The 19,554-nt window shown below is 30.4% G+C and overlaps 1 protein-coding gene across 3 annotated transcripts in view; it reads right to left on the reverse strand.

Moving 5' to 3' along the window:
- Positions 1-350: 350 nt before the first annotated feature.
- LOC118197492 (mitogen-activated protein kinase kinase kinase 7-like) overlaps positions 351-19,554 on the reverse strand; it is a 135,126-nt gene continuing 115,922 nt past the window's right edge. For all 3 annotated transcript variants that reach the window (XM_035369004.2, XM_085815003.1, XM_035369003.2), the window contains 3 exons: positions 17,664-17,776; positions 15,394-15,475; positions 351-4,144 (listed from right to left, as the gene is read on the reverse strand). In XM_035369004.2, the coding sequence (XP_035224895.1) occupies positions 4,037-4,144; positions 15,394-15,475; positions 17,664-17,776 (303 nt within the window). In that variant the 3' untranslated portion in view covers positions 351-4,036. The remainder of the gene's footprint in view (positions 4,145-15,393; positions 15,476-17,663; positions 17,777-19,554) is intronic.

The following is a 19,554-nucleotide window of genomic DNA, read 5'->3' on the forward strand; positions in this document are numbered from 1 at the left end:
GTCATTGTCTCTACAATATTCATTACATGCTTTCATTACAATAATGACATAGTCTACATAACTATTTTTTAAAATAGAGAGGAAGAATTAAGAAGCCATGGCTAGTTTAAATTATAATTTTGAGATTTATGTATTTTTTATTATTTATTTAGATAGATAGATAGAGAGAGAGATGTGTGTGACTTATGAAAATGTAAATATGTATCAAGCATAAATAGTGAAATTTAAACTGAATGCACTGAAATACATTCCATTCTTTTATATTTTAACTTGTGTTTATACAAGCTTCTAATAATTAATCCATTCAAATAATGGGTTTTATGTAAAATCATTAATCAAAATGCTTAAAATGTTTGGAAAAACAGTTTATTTAAACATAATTATACTGTACAGGCTGTTTACATAAACATTAATAATAAACTTTAAACAAGAACAATTAACTGCTATAAGATATGATCAAGAATTTCTTTTGTACCACTTAACTCATATAATATGAGCATTTTGAATTTTACATTTAAACCATCTGCTTATAAGCCAGAACGTTAAATTTCAACTTGAGCATAAATACATTTTGTACAAAATCTCACGTTCAATGTTACAGCAACTGTACATTTGGTAAAAAGTCAATATTTAAAATCTATATTCACAGCATTAAAAGCTGAATCAATCAGTACTCTAGTAAGACAAGATAAATTACACGTGAGTATGCAATATAAAACATTTATGAAAAATATTTATTTGTAAATTTGAAACAAGACTGAAAGCTTTGATTGATTACAGTCATAACAGATTAAATATGCTGCACACTGAGATTTTACAAACACAATCATACTGGAAGATCACAACTATTAATAAGCTGCATTTCACACAAATCTAAAATTATGCAGTATAAAAGTAACTAGCAAGCATTTAATGTGCAAAGTTCAATAATAATGCAAAAAATAATCATAAGCTACATGATCTCCAATTTTTTTTTGAGTGAAATACTATTTATTACTCACCTTTTTACATAAAGGTGCATTTTAAAAATTAACATTACCTACATTATACTTCTGATTAATATTTAATATAATTTTTTTTATTTTACTGATAACAATATCATTCATAATGATGATATGCATTGATGAAATGCCATATCCTTACTTGAAATTTGTTGCAAACCTATTCTTCAAAGTGGTCTGAATACAAAAATGACATTTCACTCTTCAGAGGAAACATATAAAATTACATACTTTATTTATGTATGTATTTCATTTTATTACTTAAAAATATAACTATAAACAATAAATATTACAAGCTTGTTTATTTCCATTCTAGTAATCAATATACTTTTACATATATTATTTGGAATTTCGTCAAGAAGAGGAATACATTAAAACAAGTCTCCATTTATAAGCAAAAGGATAAAGAGGAAATAATAATAATAATAATAAAAACTTATTCTTTGAACTACCAAACTAATGTACTTAGTTTGGTAGGAAAAAAGAATTTTTTTTCAAACTTTACATTTATAAATTTATATTAAAAATTGAAAAGCAACTAAGTTGTAATGAGAATTACAAATCTGTTTGAATTTTTAGTTATATTTTGAGGGTCAGAAAATTATTCAAATTATAACAAAGCATGTGAGGGCTTTTTGCTTAAGAGAAATGAGAGTTTTTATGGAGGACTTTTTAAGGCTAACTAGCTGATATTTACGTTATACATAGGAAAAACCATGAAAATTTCCATCCAACCAGCCCATTCACAAAGACTCAAACCTGGATTGAACTACCAATATTTAGCGATTTGTTTTTTTTGGGGGGGGGAGAATTAAAGTGATGCACCTATCCTGCCCTTCCTTCCCAAAAAAGAAAAAAATATATTCCTTTAAAAATTAATACAAAAATTTTAAAAATTTAATTCAATAAGTAATCGTATATATAATTCCATGAGTATCGTTTATATAATCATTATCATAATTTCTTCATTTATAAAAGAAAGAAAATAAAATGGTGGGCCATAAGTGGATGAATCAACCAACCATACAGTACCTTTAATATGCTTTTCAAATTGTAACAGTATATTGGTTAATAATGCAACCAACAGAGGTATTATTATACTGTATAAATTTAATTGTTGATAAAATATATGCCAATTGGACTGCAGCATCCAGGCAGCAAACTGTTATTTATAAATACCAATATTATAAAAAACTTACTACCAGTATACCGATGAGGAATTTAATGAGAGATGGTTGGCATTCTGGCAATGTTACATTATGCATCGGTGGCAAATGAAAATTATGAAAACGCACATGATTGGGAACTCATTGAAACTTATACTATACATCAAAGACATAAGAGCTTCTGATGGGTATGACTAGAAACCTTGGTGTATTTGATCATGGCCAGATTGTCAGGGTTAGACATACGGGACATTCATCTCCATACTCACGCAGACATTAAGCTTTTCACAAGCCATTATGTTAATAGTCTGTTATGAGTACGTGGATTTTAATAATATTACCATTGACAAAATAAACTCTCGTGGCATAAAAACTTGTGAATAAAAAGCTTTGCTGTGGGGTAGCTCAGTAGCAGCAGAGAGACAAGCCACAGTACAGCAGATCAGCCAACAAACTAATGTTGGAGAACAGTGAAGTGCAAGCAGTCATATCATCCAGAATGAACTCTTCACTATGAGGTATAGTGAAGTGCGAGCAGTCATATCATCCAGAATGGACTCTTCACTATGAGGTATAGAAGCAATCAGTCAACTCAGATACCTCTGCTCAACACCTGTCACACGACACAAAAACTACCATATACATAAAGCAAGACAGCTCTACAGTATGGAAAAAAATCAAACAGACTAATGAGTATAGGTACCAGATGATACACTCAATTGCAAGATATAACTATGTTGTAAATCTTATGATGGATCCTCTTGGAAGCAAGATATAGTTCAAGTGGGTGGGTATCTTGTATGGAGACTATTTAGCATATTTGACGGCATATAAGACGCACTTTTTTCCTAAATTTGGTCTAAAAAAAAGTTACCTTCATCTTATACGTGAAGGACACAGGTCAACTTTCAATACTGAATGCTATTTTTAGCCCGGATAAAGGTCTAGACACACATAACTTTTTCTCCATCTACACGTGTATGGCCTTCTAAATAAGGGTGCGTCTTATATGCAGTCAAATACGGTACTTTGTTTGCTTACAGCACTCTTCAGATATATTTTTTGAAATTCTTGTAGCATATTCATTTTTATATAATGTTTTTTTGCCATCCTGGATGATATGGTGCTTGGTGGAGGTTGACTATTAATTTGTAATCAAGGATAAGTAAGGCTTAGCTGTAAAGCTATACCACATATTCAGAACATTTAGGAAGAATACTTGTTTAGTGTAATATTTTGGGTTTCAATTCACATTCAAATTGTACTTCACATTTTATTTTTGTAATATAACAGAAGCCATCTGCTGTTAGGGTTTATAAATCAACACTTAATTTCACTACATTACATAACTATACCTTAACGGGTTGCTAAGTCAATTAGTGTTTGCACCGAACGCGTTTTCCTACATATATTTCTTTTTATAATTAAAAATTTTAACAATAAATAAAGGCACTAAAACAAAATGCATATATGCATTACTGAGGATTAATATCATTACAAAGTCACAGTACACTTTTCTATACAGATGAATCACAATCTGATAAATTTCACTTTCAATTAAATAATCTTCCAAAATAGAAAATAATGCTAAGTTCACATTATTTCAGACATCTGGTTTGCAGACATGCATTTAATGGGAAAAGTTTATATAAAAGTAAGTAATCAAAATGTAAATAAACTGAGGATACAGTACTACTGACCTACATCACTAAAATTTAATTTGTTAAAAAAGGAGAGGGAACTTAAAATGATACATTTATTATAGTAAATAAAGTATATTAATTACCCTTAAAATTCAGTTTAGTGTATTAGAAACAATACAGTTTCTATAACAATCAGCTTTTCTTAACTTCAAGGTATAGCTTCCTATCAAAGCATGACCCAGTCATCAGAATTCTTGGTTTGATTTTGCTGCTGTCGATTACGGATGATTTCAAGCTGTCTTTTAAGATTCTGTCGAAGTTGAAGAAGACCTTCCTAAAATTATGAAACATATTTTGAGAATTCAATTTGAATATGTTCAAAATGCCCAAAGTGATATTTAGAAAGTGGTATGATGACTCTCAGAAAATCAATAATATTAATATGGAAGGTATTAAATTATTTGGATTTAAAAATTTTTCAATAGATTGAAATATTATTAAAAACGTTACTAAATTTGAAAAAAAAAAAAAAAAAAAAAAAAAGAGATCTTATTCAATAATTCTTGTTTGGATAGCAAAGAACTTGTTTGGGGTAGGACATTACAACAGAAAGATGCATGTTTTAGAAAGTTAATGTAACTTCATTTAACCTTCTCGCTGCGTATCCCATGATTCCCACGGGCAATGTAGAAGTTCCAAAATTTGCACAACCAGTGATTTCCACGGGGATGCATTTCCCTCCGTCTATTTAACTGTGCAACCCATTCTTTTTGGCTTCTCTATGATGTTTAGTTGTTTAGTCAGATCGGGGTTAATGGATGGTGTCAGTTGTCCATATTTCTACAAAATATAAAAGCATGTTTTATACTATTTTCAAAACTCAAAGATGTTTGGCAGGAAGCGTTAAGCGAGTGATATAACCTTCATTCCTGACAATATTTCTGACACTAATAGCAGTTCTGACTCTGATTTCAAATGTAATCACTGTAGAATGCTTTTATTCTTCATGAAAAGGATAACCCATAGTGAAATATAATGCTTCTAGAGTTTCTTTTTCAAATTATTGAGAAGGAAATTCCAGTGTTTACTTTGGCAGATGTAGCTTAGCTCTCAATCCCATGAGACTAACTGGCTGACATTTTGCTAGCCATATACCACCTAATTACATCAAGAAAGAGACTCGTAGACAGTGTGCTGTTTGTTGGGGGGGGGAATGCAAAGGAAATAAAATTTGGTGAAAGGACTGCAAAGTAAAGCTTTGTTTCAAAGTATATCATATTAAACTTCATTTCTAATAAATGTTTTGTAAATATTTTGCCTATTTTCATTAGTATATACATTTTACCTTGGCATTTTATAAAATAAATCATAATTTAACCAAGATTAATTTTCAAAATTTTGCTTTTATATGATTATTTTTCTGTTTCAATTTTCCAACAACCTTTATGATATAATTCTACAAAATTATTTTGTATATTTTAATTTTAATATATATATATTATAGTTACAAAATTTGAAATATGTAACACAATTTTTTAACCTATTTTGATAAAAAAAATTATGCAGCGAGAGGGTTAATGATCATCCCCTCCCCAAAACTGGCAATCAGAATTAACTACTTAAAATAATCAAATAATTTTTAAAATACACAATTTTTATTAAAAGCTACATATATATATATACATATATGATGATGATGATGATGATGTGGTTTTTGCAGCTGTTTCGGCCACTAGATTGTCTGCCTGTCTGTGAGATCTTATTTTGCGACGCGCAGTTCGCATGCGCAGTCGCATTTTGTTTTTGCATTCTTCAAAACGCTAACTGTAATTTTCACGCTTTGCCTTTTTGCTGTTCTAAAGTTGAAATCGCTGAATAAAAGTTGAATTACATGCCGCTCGCAAAGATGTATTCTTATGTTTATTAATTTAAATTTAGATACCGCTACGTAACATAATATTTGTTCCATCATATGCCGGAACTTCGAGAAAAAAATGCGCTTGTGAATAAAAATTTTACGTCTTCATGATGTTGCTGATAATGCACTTTCGGTTTAGAATTATCAAGAGTTACGCAATGGATACAGTGTACGAGGTGAGTGAAAACATTAATGCATTTTAATTGCATTTGACATTTCTTTATTGCTGCTTTGTTGTGATTAAAGTATATTAGTAAAATCAAGAATTTAGAATATTTTCAAAATGTCAGATACAGAAAAAAACGAAAGAGAGTTTTGAAAACACAGTTAACAAAATTCATCGAGAAAATATATTATGGTAACTTAGATAATGCTGAAGCAGAATTAATTTTAGGAAAATGTAAAATCTTTAAGGAAGATTTCAAATCTCGTTTTAGCAAAATTTATACAAATTGTGATAATAATAATGTAGACACTTTCGTTGAGGAAGAACAGTCGATTTTAGAGAAAACTGAAGAGGTTCACTTAAAAATTATTCGTAAGTTAAAGATGGACAAGGTCGTAAATGCTAATGGCGACAAACCTGTCGTACCTGAATCAACCGCTGAAAGTTTTAAGTTACCAAAATTATCTTTACCCACATTTAGCAGAAATTTAACAGAATGGATAACATTTAAATATTTATTTAATGCTAGTGTTCCCAACAATCCAAATCTTTCTGGAGCTCAAAAATTACAATATTTAAAGAGTTCTTTAAAAAATGATGCTTATCGCATTATTCAGTCAATTCCCATAAGTAATCAAAATTTCAGTATTGATTGGAATTTACTAGAAGAGAGATTTTCTAATAAAAGAGAACAGATATTTGCTTATATTATTAAAAGAATTCTTAATGTTTCACATATACAAACGGAATCTGCATCCTCGATATTAAATTTAGTAGGTAATGTAAATGAAATAACTCGCTCATTGGAATTATTAGATCAAAAGACAGATAATTTTAATGATACTTTGTTGATGTATATTATTTTGAAAAAGCTTGATATTTTGACAAAGTTGTGGTGGGAGCGTCAATTAAAAAAAGACGAAATACTAAAATTGAATGACTTGATAGAATTTTTGAAGAATTACGCTAGAACATTACAGAACAGTAAACCTTTAATTAGTAAAACGCATAAATCAGATAAACCAGTGTATAATAGGGTTACTTCTCTGATTAGTAATTCTACTTGCTTATTTTGTAAAGAAGATAATTTTTTACACAAATGTTCTAATTTTTTAAACTTACCAGTGCAAAAATGAATAGAGTTTGTTTTGAATAAACTTTGTTTTAATTGCTTGTCTAATGTCCATAAAGTTAAAATGTGTAAGAGTTCAAATACTTGTAAACTTTGTTTTAAGCATCATAATAGCATTTTGATTTTAGAAAATAATTTCAAACCAAAATATGCATCTAATTTCTTTTCACCGGAAGCACAAGTGTTTGTTCTGAAATCGAAAATAAAAACAGAAAACAACTTGAGTGATGTTTTTCGAACTGTTTGTGCAAACAACTATGAAAATCACCATTTTGGAGCTCATGCTAATGTTAAACGTAGTCATGTACTTTTGTGTACTGTGTACTGCTTTAATTAAGGTTAAAAACTCAAAAAATGAATTCATAAATTGTAGATGTTTACTAGATTCAGGTAGTGAAAAATCATTCATTCATTGGGAAACAGTTATCAATTTAGGATTGAGCATAAAGGATTCGAAGATATTAGTGTCATGCTGAGGAAGTTTCAATACAACTACTACTGGAGAAGTTGACTTATTGTTTACACCTCATTTTAATACTAGTTACAGAATTTTTACATCCGCTTACATAATAGACAAAATTACAGGAAACATTCCAAGTGTAACATTACCTTTGAATTTATATAAAAGCTAAGATTTAACTTTAGCAGATTCTACATTTCATGAATTGGGAGAAATTGATATTTTGCTGGGAGTTAATGTATTCCTTATTTTAATCAATGGAGAGGTAATTAAAAGGGACAAAAATCTTCCATTTGTATTTTGTTCTAAGTTAGGATGGTAATTGCTGGAACTACATATTTTGAATTCCCAAACCATGAGCAAGTTTCAGCCAATACGCTAAATGTAAACACTGAGGAATTAGTTATATCATTTTGGGAATTCGAACAAATTCCCACATCAAAACCTTTAACTAAAGAGGAAAGATTGTGTGAAAACCATTTTGTGGAAAATCACGTACGTCTGCAGTGAAAACGGTCATTACTCAGTAAAATTGCCATTCAAACCTAAAAAAAAAAAAAAAAGTTAGGCAATTCCAGACCATTAACTGTTTGCAGGTTTCTTAGTCTGGAACAAAAACTTCTCTCTCCTGAAATATATCAACAATATAAATCTCTCTGAATCTCCTGAAATATATCAACAATATAAAGATTTCATGTCCAAAAATTCATCACTTGGACATATGGAAGAATTATCCGATGATAATCTAGATAAAGTAAATGAGCATTACTACATACCTCATCATCCCGTGCTAAAGAAATCAAGTCTTACCACAAAACTACATGTTGTTTTCAATACTAGTGCCAAAACTACATCAGGGATATCGATCGCTTAACGACACGCTACTGAATGATCCCAAGTTGCAAGATGACTCATTTACTATTCTTTTGAGGTTTAGATACTATCCCACAGCCATCACTAGCAACTTATTGGAAATGTATCTACAAGTTCAAAATCATGATGAAGATCATGATTACCGAAAAATAATTGTAGAGAGATGATCCATCGAAGCCGATTAAAACTTATAGGTTGAGCACAGTTGCGCACGGCACTACTTCAGCTTCATATCTGGCTATTCGCGTACTCAAACAATTAATATTTGATGAAGGAGCTAAATTCCCAAAAGCAGCTGAGATAATATTACAAAACTGTTATATTGATAATGTCACATTTGGTTCAGACACAGCAGAGAACATGGTAGAGTTTATTTCACAACTGAGTGAACTTTTACAAAATGGTGGTTTTCAATTGCGTAAATGGTGTACAAATGATTGCTCGATTTTAAAAACTGCATTGAATGCTCAGAACGCTAATTCTTCATGCACAATTGTTGATACTAATTCAATAAAATTATTGGGTTTGGAGTGGTATCAAACGCAAGACGAGTTTACTTGTCACTTTGAAAATCTCGAGAACATACAGCATTCTACTAATAGAATGATTTTGACTTCTATTTTGAAAATCTTTGATCCACTTGGTTGGTTAGCACCTTTCATAATTGCAGCAAAAATCTTGCTTTAAAATATATGGAAATTACAAATCTCGTGGGATGATCCCTTACCAGATGAAATCAATAAAAAATGAAAAATCTATTGTAAAGATATTGCACATCTTGAATGCATTTGCATTCCTAGAAGAGTATTATTACCCAAAGCTACAAATGTAGAACTTCATTGTTTCTGTGACGCATCAGAGAAAGCTTACGCTGCAGTGATTTATTTAAAGTCTTCAAATAATTCTTCAGTTTCGATGCAGCTACTAACATCAAAGACTCATGTAGCTCCCTGGAAAGTAATTTCTATTCCTCGTTTAGAACTCTGCTCTGCCGTTCTATTAGTGCATTTGGTTCAAGCTGTGCAGAATTCATTACAAATTCATATTGATAATATTTACACATGGAGTGATTCAATGATTGTTTTGTCATAGATACAATCAGAACCCACACGCTGGCAAACCTTCGTAGCCAACCGCGTTTCGGAAATTCAATCAGTTTTACCATCATCGCATAAGAGGCAAGGAGAGTCCAGCTGATTGCGCATTAAGAGGTCTTTTGCCCTCAGAACTTTCTACTCATGACTTATGGTGGACAGGTCCTCAGTGGCTTAATTCAAATAATATTCTGTTCTCTATCAACTTACCATTTTCAGAAAAGTCTTTAAAAGAACAACAGAAAAATGTTTCTTGTCTAATTGGAACAGTCGTTTCACAAATTCTAGTCTTTAACCCTTTGACCCGCACCCTGAAACCACCAATTTTTGAAATTATTCTCCTCTTCTTTCCGAAATTTTTGAGAGAAAATCAATTGATTACTGATCTTTTACCTCTAAATAATACAAAATGACTGCAGAATCAAACATGTTTTAGGTCTTAGAACTTCAAATCGGATGCCTTTTAAAATTCGTTTTCAATGAGACAAAATAACTTTCTTTTATTAATATAAAAAACTTTAAATTTCAAAAGTTATTCTTCGCACATGATGATTTCTCTCATAAACAATAAAAAATAGCAATAATTAAACTACATATTAAAGAAAAAAAACCTCTATATGTATGGCATTTGCTTTGTGGTTTCAGGGCATGACCACTGCACCAGTAGAGCATTGTGTCACAATGCTCTAGAAGCTCGGTGGTCACGCCTTGAAAACACCGCTCTTCACAATGGCATTTGCTTGCTTCTCAAATAGGAATGTTTATTTTTACCCGGATATAGATAAGGGGTTGTGAAATCACAGAGTTATTAATGTAAATATACTTTGCTGTAATTAAAAATAGAAATTGCTTAAAGCTTTATTTAAATTAAAAATACTTTCTGAATATTTTGGGACGAAATACGAAAAAAATAAGTATGAACGGGAAACGAATGATCCATACCAAAGCCAGAAAGGCCAAGCCCCCCCCCATTAGTATAAAAAACCACAAATTTCATGTGCCAGACAAAAAGAAACTAAATAACGCTGGACATATACCAGTGAAATTTAGATCCAGGCAGTGCACATTTTGTAGCACAAGGAAGAAACCTCATAGAAGATACATGTGCGAAACGTGCAACGTGGGTCTATGTATGTACCAAAAAGACGAAACATGCTTTAAACAGTGTCACAAAAAAACTTTGTTCTTTGAAATTTATATATATATATATATATATATATATATGTGATGTACCAGCTTTAGTCGTAGCTTAAATTATCAGACGATAAGTTTAAAAAAAAAAAGGATCTATTTATTATTATTCAGGAGAAATAGCAGTTACAAAATCAGATATCCGGAGTAAATAAAAAGAATTACTAATAACTTTTTGTATGAAGTTTACTGCATCGTGACATTTAAGAAAAAGCCCCCAATATTCTTTTGAAAGTCCTTTTATAGCCTCTGGAAAGGCAGAGCTTCCAAGAAATGATGTCAGCCAATCCAGTTCACTTTAAATATTTCCAGAACATTCTAAAACTGTACGTGTAGAAAAGGCGGGAAAAACAACTTGACTACGGGGCTGTGGATTTAATTCCACGTATTTTCAAATAAGAGAATGTCACCATTAAAAATGAAAAGAACATACAGTTAGAAATTTAAGTGTATTCTTGACTACGGAATTTTATTATTACATATATATAAAGGGGGGAGGGTAGGGTTTTTTAATTTTTTTTTTAAAATCCTTATTTTAATGAGTTTTTTTAATCCATTTAGCCAAACGTCCTTATTATGTAGGTACTTATATTTTCACTGCTAGAGAAAAATTGCATAAATGTTTATTTTTTAATTTTTTCTGAAGATTTACTTTGTAAAATAATGTAAGTATATATATATATATATATATATATATATATATATATATATATACAGTACAAAGTCTGTAATCCGGACGTTCATTATCCGGAATGATCTATAATCTGGACCTCAAAGCCACAAACTTTTTTTTTTGGTATGTTTTACGTATGTGCGTTTAATGTTTATGCATGCACGTTTAGCACAAAAAATGAAGCAACTTAAAAAACTTACACTGAAAGAAATATTTAATAAAGTAAACAAATAAATATTAAGCTTTTTTTTTTTGTACATTTTGATACCCTTTAGATCATAATTGCTCTTTATTTCATAAATTACGGTTTCATATTTTTAATTTTATAATTTCTGCATCCCATCTTATCAGATTTAAATTGATTATCTATAATCTGGAAAAACTCTTAATACGGAATCATCGAAGTCCCAACAAGTCCAGATTATGGACTTTGTACTATAATGCAATTCTTATATAAATTGTTTTTAAAATTTGTATATTTCATCATTTATTGGAAATCTGCACGGAGAAAGGTAAGTTCCCCCCCCCACTACCTCAGTAAGTTTCAGAGTCCTAGACGTGCGGTGGTCTTACAGTGCGACCACCACCCACAGTACAATGGGCAAGGGTAGATTTTTTTAAATTCATATATTCTTTGTCTCTATGATCATAATATTCAATTTCTACAGTTTTTAGTTAAAAAAATTATAAAAATAATATTGTGCATGTCAAAGTGTTAATGGAGTTTCATCATTCTTGAAACTTAAAAGAATCATATAACATGGTGTTTTCGGTTTGCGAATACTTCAGCTAAATCTACAGCAACAAGGATTAAGGGTTACCTTAAAACCGAAAAATTGCAATACGCTAGAAATGCAATTGTTAGAGTAGTTCAAAGGGACGAGTTTTTGAATGAATATAATCTTCTGAAGGAGAACTATCTGTTAAACTCAAATAGTAAGATCCTTTCTTTGAACCCCTTTATCGATAAGAATGGACTTATATGCGTCGGAGGAAGATTAAGTAGGACAGAAACATCATGTAGGACAGAAAATATCCTAATTTGTTGCTCAAGAAATATCACATAACCCAGATTATAGTGAATCATTTCCATGAATTCCATCTTCATGCTGACCCTCTGCTATTGCTATCAGTGATTAGAAGATAATATTTGATAATCCACACTAGGTCAGTTAAAAGACAACAGGTTTGGAAATGTGTGAAATGTCATCGTGTATGTGCTAAAACATCTACCCAGATAATGTCTGACTTACCATTGTCTAGAGTCGTTTCATCAAAGGTTTTCTCTAAGGTTGGAATTGACTACACCGGGTCCTTTCATGTGAAGCCCAACAAGTTCGAGGAGTAAAACCAATGAAATGCTACATTTGTGTATTCATGTGTTTTACTACAAGAGCTATACATATTGAATTAGTAGGTAATCTAACATCAGAATCGTTTAGTGCCGCTCTGAAGCGCTTTGTATCTCAGAAAAGAAAAGCAATAGAAGTGCATAGCGACTGTGGCAATTGCTGCAGATAAGGAATTGAAAAGAGTAATAAATTGGTTAACAAATATTGCTCTACTGAAGGTATTAAGTGAATATTTAAGTCTCTCATTGCATCACATTTTGGATGATTATGGGAAGCTGCAGTCAAATCTACAAAGTTACATCTCAAGCAAACTGTAGGTGAACAATTTCTAAAGCAAGAATTTACGAGATTGTTAGCTCAGATTGAAGCTTGTTTAAATTCGCGACTTTTGTGTCCAATGTCTAAAGATCCATCAGAATTTTCTGCACTTACGCCAGACCATTTCTTAACTGGTACCCCACTAACTGCTTTACCGGAAGAAAGTTTACATGATCAAAAAATTCCCATATTACAATGCTGGAAGCTTGTTGAGAAAATGTTTCAAAGCTTTTGGAAAAGGTGGTCCAATGAATACATTTCTAATTTGTAACGACGTTCAAAATGGTTTAAAGAGCAACCTAATTTAAAAATTAATGATTTAGTTATCATAAAGGAGGACAATTTACCTCTGCTAGGATGGAAATTAGGAAGAGTGCTAGAAGTTTTTCCTAGCTCAGATAATATTGTGTGTGTCGTGAAGCTCAAAACTGCTAATGGAGTTTTCAAAAGGCCAGTTCACAAACTTAGTGTTTTGTTTATTCAGTGCTTAAGTTTTTTTCTCATACAGCATTATAACTTTGTACTTTGCTTTAAATATAATTAAGTTCCTAAACTGTATCAAGGCTTCTGTGCATCTGTTTTGAGAACAATTTAGTCTCATTTAATAATTTCATATTATGTTTATTGTTAATATTTTAATGACACATTTTTGCATAATTTATGCATAATTTTGTTATGACAATTTTTATTTTGTAAAAGGTATTTAGATTTGAAATGATGTTTCAATGCCGGGCGGAATATTTTAGCCACCAGATCGTCTGCCTGTCAGTGAGATCTTATTTTGCAACGCACAGTTCGCATGCCAGCTCGTATTTTGTTTTGCATTCTTCAAAATGCTAACTGTAACTTTCATGCTTTGCCTTTTTGCTATGTTGTGTTCTAAAGTTGAAATCGCTGAATAAAAACTGAATTACAGTCCACTCACAAAGATATATTCCTATGTTTATTAATTTAAATTTAAGATACCACTACACAATAGCAGGTGATGAAAACAATACACTCTTTAGACACAGCTGAGCAGACTGGTGCTTAGAAGATGACTGGTGCAAAAATCACAACTGGCTTGATGGTTAAAATACCATTTTTATTTTTGCACAGGAACAATTATTCATCCTTGAAAAACTCATTACATCACATTTAATATAGACATCATGTTGGATTATTTTTCATATAGCCGCAGGAGAACAATGATAGGAATTTTTTTCACTTCCAGATAGAGTTCAAGAGCAATGTTTCATATGGATGCAAAATAACATAAAATTAGCAGTATAACAAACCCTCAATCCTTGTCATTAACATGCTTTATAATTCCATAGATGAATTTTCCATTCATGTACCTGCACATGTGAGATCCTTACAACTAAATGCAATGTAGCATAATTATTGATTGCACAGACGTTGATCCATTATGAACAGCAAATTTGGCAGATTAAATATACATTTGTAATCACAATTCATTTGGCACTCTAATTGTGCCTGATTCAAACATTTACATCTTTTGATAGCTTTGTGTTATGGAGAGAAGAAGCAAGTAGTAGTCTAACTATGCCGAGGTGCTGGAACCAAGTGTCTAGTTATTCAGCATGCAAGTTTAGTTCAGGAGCAAGTTTTCGGTTCCAGAAATTTTAAATTCCTAATTAGTTGCATTATCATGGTTATGCACAGGATGGAAAGGGAAAACACTCAAATTAAAAGGCTATTGCTAGTTTAAGTTATAATTTTGATTTACACGATTTTTCATTCCAATCGTCTTATTACTAGCAACTTGTACATTTTACCGCACTGTATTCTAAATTATTAATGTTTAAAATAAAAAATTTTCCTATCTTGTTTATGAATTTTGATTTATTATTTTTTTCTTGTAAATTATTTACATATTTTCTTTTGAGTCACAGAGCAGGCTATATCTTAATGACTGCCGAGGTGCCGAAATTTCTTAAAATTTTTTAAAAATATTATATAAATATCTCTTCAATTATCTAATAATCTCATTCAATTATCTTAAAATAGGTCTAGAAGCAACTTGGTCTAAGACCAAGTACTTTTCAATTATTATTTATGATAATTATTAATCATCCTTTAAGAGTTAACATTATTTTATTTGCATAATTAACCTTTCCTTCAGTTTTGTTTTCCTAGTTTTTGCTTTAATTGTTTTCAATTTGTGCCTTCCTGTTACATAGTCTGATATCAATTCTATATACTTTGCCTTAGTTAATATCATTTATTAATTAACTATTCTTAAATTTCTGATATCTTTTCCTATTAAACATCTATATAGCCTTAAATACTTACATAAAATAATAATAATATTTTTTTTAAAACACAATAACAGTCTAACAGCTTCATCAAATCAAAAATTAAATAAAATAATAATAATAAAAAAAAATAAGAAGGAATACTTACTTTTTCTGTTTTCAAATGCAAGTATTCATCAATATAAGTGCTTGAAGAATCTCTGTCTTGCAGCTGAGCTTTCAATTCATTCCTATTAAACATCAAAGATAAGGGAATAAAAGTTATTTGTTTTCATGAAAAAATACCAAAAGAATAACATTAAAATAAAAAAGCAAAACACAAGTAAATGTATTACAAAATCTATAAATACACAATAAAAAAATGTAATAAAGTTTTAGGGTAGGGAACAGCAATAGTTTGAAATTGGTACATTAGAAGAAATAATATACTGATAAATTAAAAAATTATTATTTAAACTTTTAAGAACTTCCTTACAATGCTATGAACAAAAATATTCAAAATAGCATTGGAAAAATGAAAATATGCAAAGCTTTTAGGTTAATAAGCTAGCTTACTCAATATCACTTAAGTCTCATTAGGCTTCAGCAGCTGTTTTATCAGGTTAAATTTAAGCATTAGTAATAACAATAACATTAATAATAATAATAATAATCTGACTTTAAGCAAATTTTTCGCATTACTAGATTTAACTCCTTCATGACGGCATGTTGTTGAACTAAGAACCCTATGCAGATAGATGTGTCATATACTCATCAGTCACTAGCAGCTGGATGCAACTGGTACATCGACGCTTATTGATCTTTCAGTTGGATGCGGCATATATGCACTTTCAAACACACACTTTTAGAATTTTTTAAAATCACTAGATGGCACTCCGTGTCCATTACAGTTAGCTAATATGAACATATACATCGTTGACCTTGTATTGGTGAAGTACTTTCTGATTCTGGTGATTCACTTAGATGTACGAGCAGATGATGTAAATTAAACAAAACCAAGCTGATGCCCAGTTGGCTTTGCATGATATAAACATTGAACAGTTTTTGATGCTTCAATTCCACCTCCCCATGGGAAGATTGAGAGTGGAGTTGTGGTTTTAGGAACTCCGATTTGTATTCAGTTTGCATCTTCTTTAGATGGCAGACGTAAGTGTTTTGCACTGGGTAAAAGACTAATAGTGCAATATCCAGGACAAAGAAGTTTTTAACAGAAGAAGGAGTATATTTGAATTGTAAAGCCTATGAGTGACTATTCTGACACCAAAAACTCTAGACTTAAGTGAGAATAGCGATTTTAATACCAAATTTTCTCAAAGGCTGAACTGGAAGTTTGTTTTGTTTTCACCTCACAATCCAACAGAATAGTAGCTACTCCGTCATGAACTCATTCTGTTCAGCAATTGAAGCTTTATGAATTTACAGGAATCACAGAAGTAAACTTAATTCAGAATTATGCAAATGAAATTGACTTTTTTTACCTTTTTTTCCGATAATCTAATGAACATACTAGCTGAAGATATAATAATTTCTACAAACAAAAGATGGGTGAAAATCCATTTTCATCCAAAATCAACAAACTCCTCTAGATGTGGCTAAAATGAGGGGATTCCTAGGATTAATTAATTATTCTGCAGGGATGGAATTAAAGTTTGAACTGAAAATGTGTTTCATAACTAATGAAATGATAGCAACTAGATTATCACACATTGTCTCCTTTCTGAATAATTTATGCTATAATATTTGATCATATATTTTATTATTTTTTACATATGTTAAGATATTGATTCAAGTAAGTTTTTTACCCATTTCATCAAGACGAGTCAAATATTTTATTTTGCATCTAAATTTTAATTAAAGTTTGTTCAGAATCTCTTGATATTCAGTATTTATGATTATATTACTGTTAGATACCATTACAGAAAAATCAATGAATTAAAAAAAAATTTATTGAATTTTTTTTAAAGTTAGGCTTAGCAACACGAAATATTCTGTCTTGCGAGATCATACTACTACAACACACCATCTCCAAGGTGAGTTGCGCTAAGCGGCACGCCATCGCGTAAGAGGATTAACTGTTGATGCATAAATGCTATATCTGTTATTAAGGGGTTAAAAAAAATAATTCCCTTTGATTGTTGTTTTATAACTGTATGCTTTAGAATTAAAACATTCAGGAAAAAATTAAAATTTTTCCATTTAAATACGAAGATTATCTACAAGTTTTTATGACCTTTATTTCCTCAAAAAGGTAAAAAATTTCAAATAATTGCTTGTGCATAAAGTAAATGGAATAACATTATATTAAGTAAATGGAATAACAAATGTAAAATCAAGAAGTCATATTAAAAACCATTTAGAATACTTTTCTGTAATTTAAAATGCAATAGATTAGATAGATAGATTAGAAAATATTTTTACCTCCTTTCCGTTAACAGAGCTACTTCATTCCTACACAGAAACAATTCACGTGCAAGGTTAAGGTGCTTTTGATAGATTTCTATAGATTCTGGACATTGCACTGGAGGCAATGGCTACAATATGAAATAAATTAAAAGAATAGACATTGCAATATTCTCTTTATTAAATGAGAAAAGTTTAATAAATTCTTAAAACATATTATATACTTTGTCATCAGTGAACAAAATAACAAATTAGGTCTGTAAGGATTTTAATTACATGAAAGATACTTTCTCATGATTTATTGCAATAAGGCACTTGTTGCCTATACATAGGGCGTTTATTAGTGGGTTAGATTTTTTGGTACTTTTCTGTTTTGCCAGCACAGGCGATAAAGTCGCCAATAATGGTACAACCAATGCCAAATGGAATATCCTTGCTGGTAACATTTACTCCTCATTTTCAAAACAAGTCCCAGCCATTTCTTATCAGATTGATTGTTTCTTTCAATACTGGCATACAATTCATAGAATTTTTACCAGATAGTTAAATTTTATGCCCTAAGGGCATTTACAGGAGGTAATTAAGTCCATTAGGATGCAATTACACTGCTCACCCAATGGTGAAAATATAGAAAAGCAAAGCCAAGGGTTAAATTCATCAATTCCAATGAGAATGCACTAGTGAAGTAAAGCACTGCAGTTTTAGATAAATTCTGAGTAAGCTATTCGCACGAATTGAAATAATCCTTGCATTTAAACTTGTGTTCCAAATTAAGATTTAACTTGAAATTAATGTAGATAATTATTGAGAGAATTAGATTTTTGTAGCATAGTTTATGTGAGATAAGATCACTTAGGGTCATGTGATATGATCCAGGGAATCAGGATGTTGTACCATGAAAGCACAGTAAATTCTTAAATTAATGTCTTTTTACAAATTTATTGGCTTTTTTACAAAATTTGAAGCATTAAAATGTTTATACCTTCAAAACAAAAAATTCTTAGAACTAACATTTGTCAACATTTTTCATGTGTATACGGTGTGTTGTCAAGTCTGCTTGGCGAGATTTGCGCCGGCGAAAAGGAAAAATACCAATTTTTTCCCCCTCTTTCCTATTGAACAGTACCTTCCTTTAATAGACAATTTTTTTTGCATAATTTCTTGTATACATAGAAGATACATAGAAGTTATGAGTGAGTATGTTAATGCAGTAAAAATAAACATAAAAGGTTTAATTAAATTTAGAAATATGCATTATACTTATATGATGCTTTTTAAATTATCAGTGATATTCTTTTTAAACTAAGTGACAAGTATGAAAAAATAACAACATTTGCTCAATAACATTTCAGTATTTAAGGCACATTTTTTTGCTCAAATGCTGCTTTAAATATTTGTAAATTAGTTGAAGGAATATGCAATCATATATGATGTACCTGTAGTAATAAAAAATGATTTTTATTACTCAAATACAGAGAGTGTTTAAAAATTTTTGGAACGATTTTGGGGCTGTTTGATTAATATTTAAAATGTAAAGAGTATTTTTTTTTAACGTTTGATCTGATAGCCTTCCCTCACTGGATTATAAGCCTGTGTAGTGATTTCCTTGATACAAAAGTTTTTTTGTAAATTTCCAGGAATATTGACTTATATAAAAGACATTCCACTTTCAGTACTTTCCAAAGTCAATCAACTGTGGTGGGTTTGCATGTGCGTAGAAACAGCTCTTTTCAAGAGACCATTTGATATTTTGTATTTATGATTATATTACTGTTAGATACCAATACAGAAAAAATAAAACCAATTGATAAAAAATAATTTTTAATGATTTTTTTTTTTTTTTTTTTTTTTTTAAAGTTGGATTTAGCGATGCAAAATATTCTGTCAATGAAATGTCAAGGAACTTCAT

The sequence above is a fragment of the Stegodyphus dumicola genome, chromosome 4, assembly GCF_044657685.1.
Source record: "Stegodyphus dumicola isolate Sdum_Otavi_A_Nest chromosome 4, ASM4465768v1".
In the NCBI taxonomy this organism is placed as follows: domain Eukaryota; kingdom Metazoa; phylum Arthropoda; class Arachnida; order Araneae; family Eresidae; genus Stegodyphus; species Stegodyphus dumicola.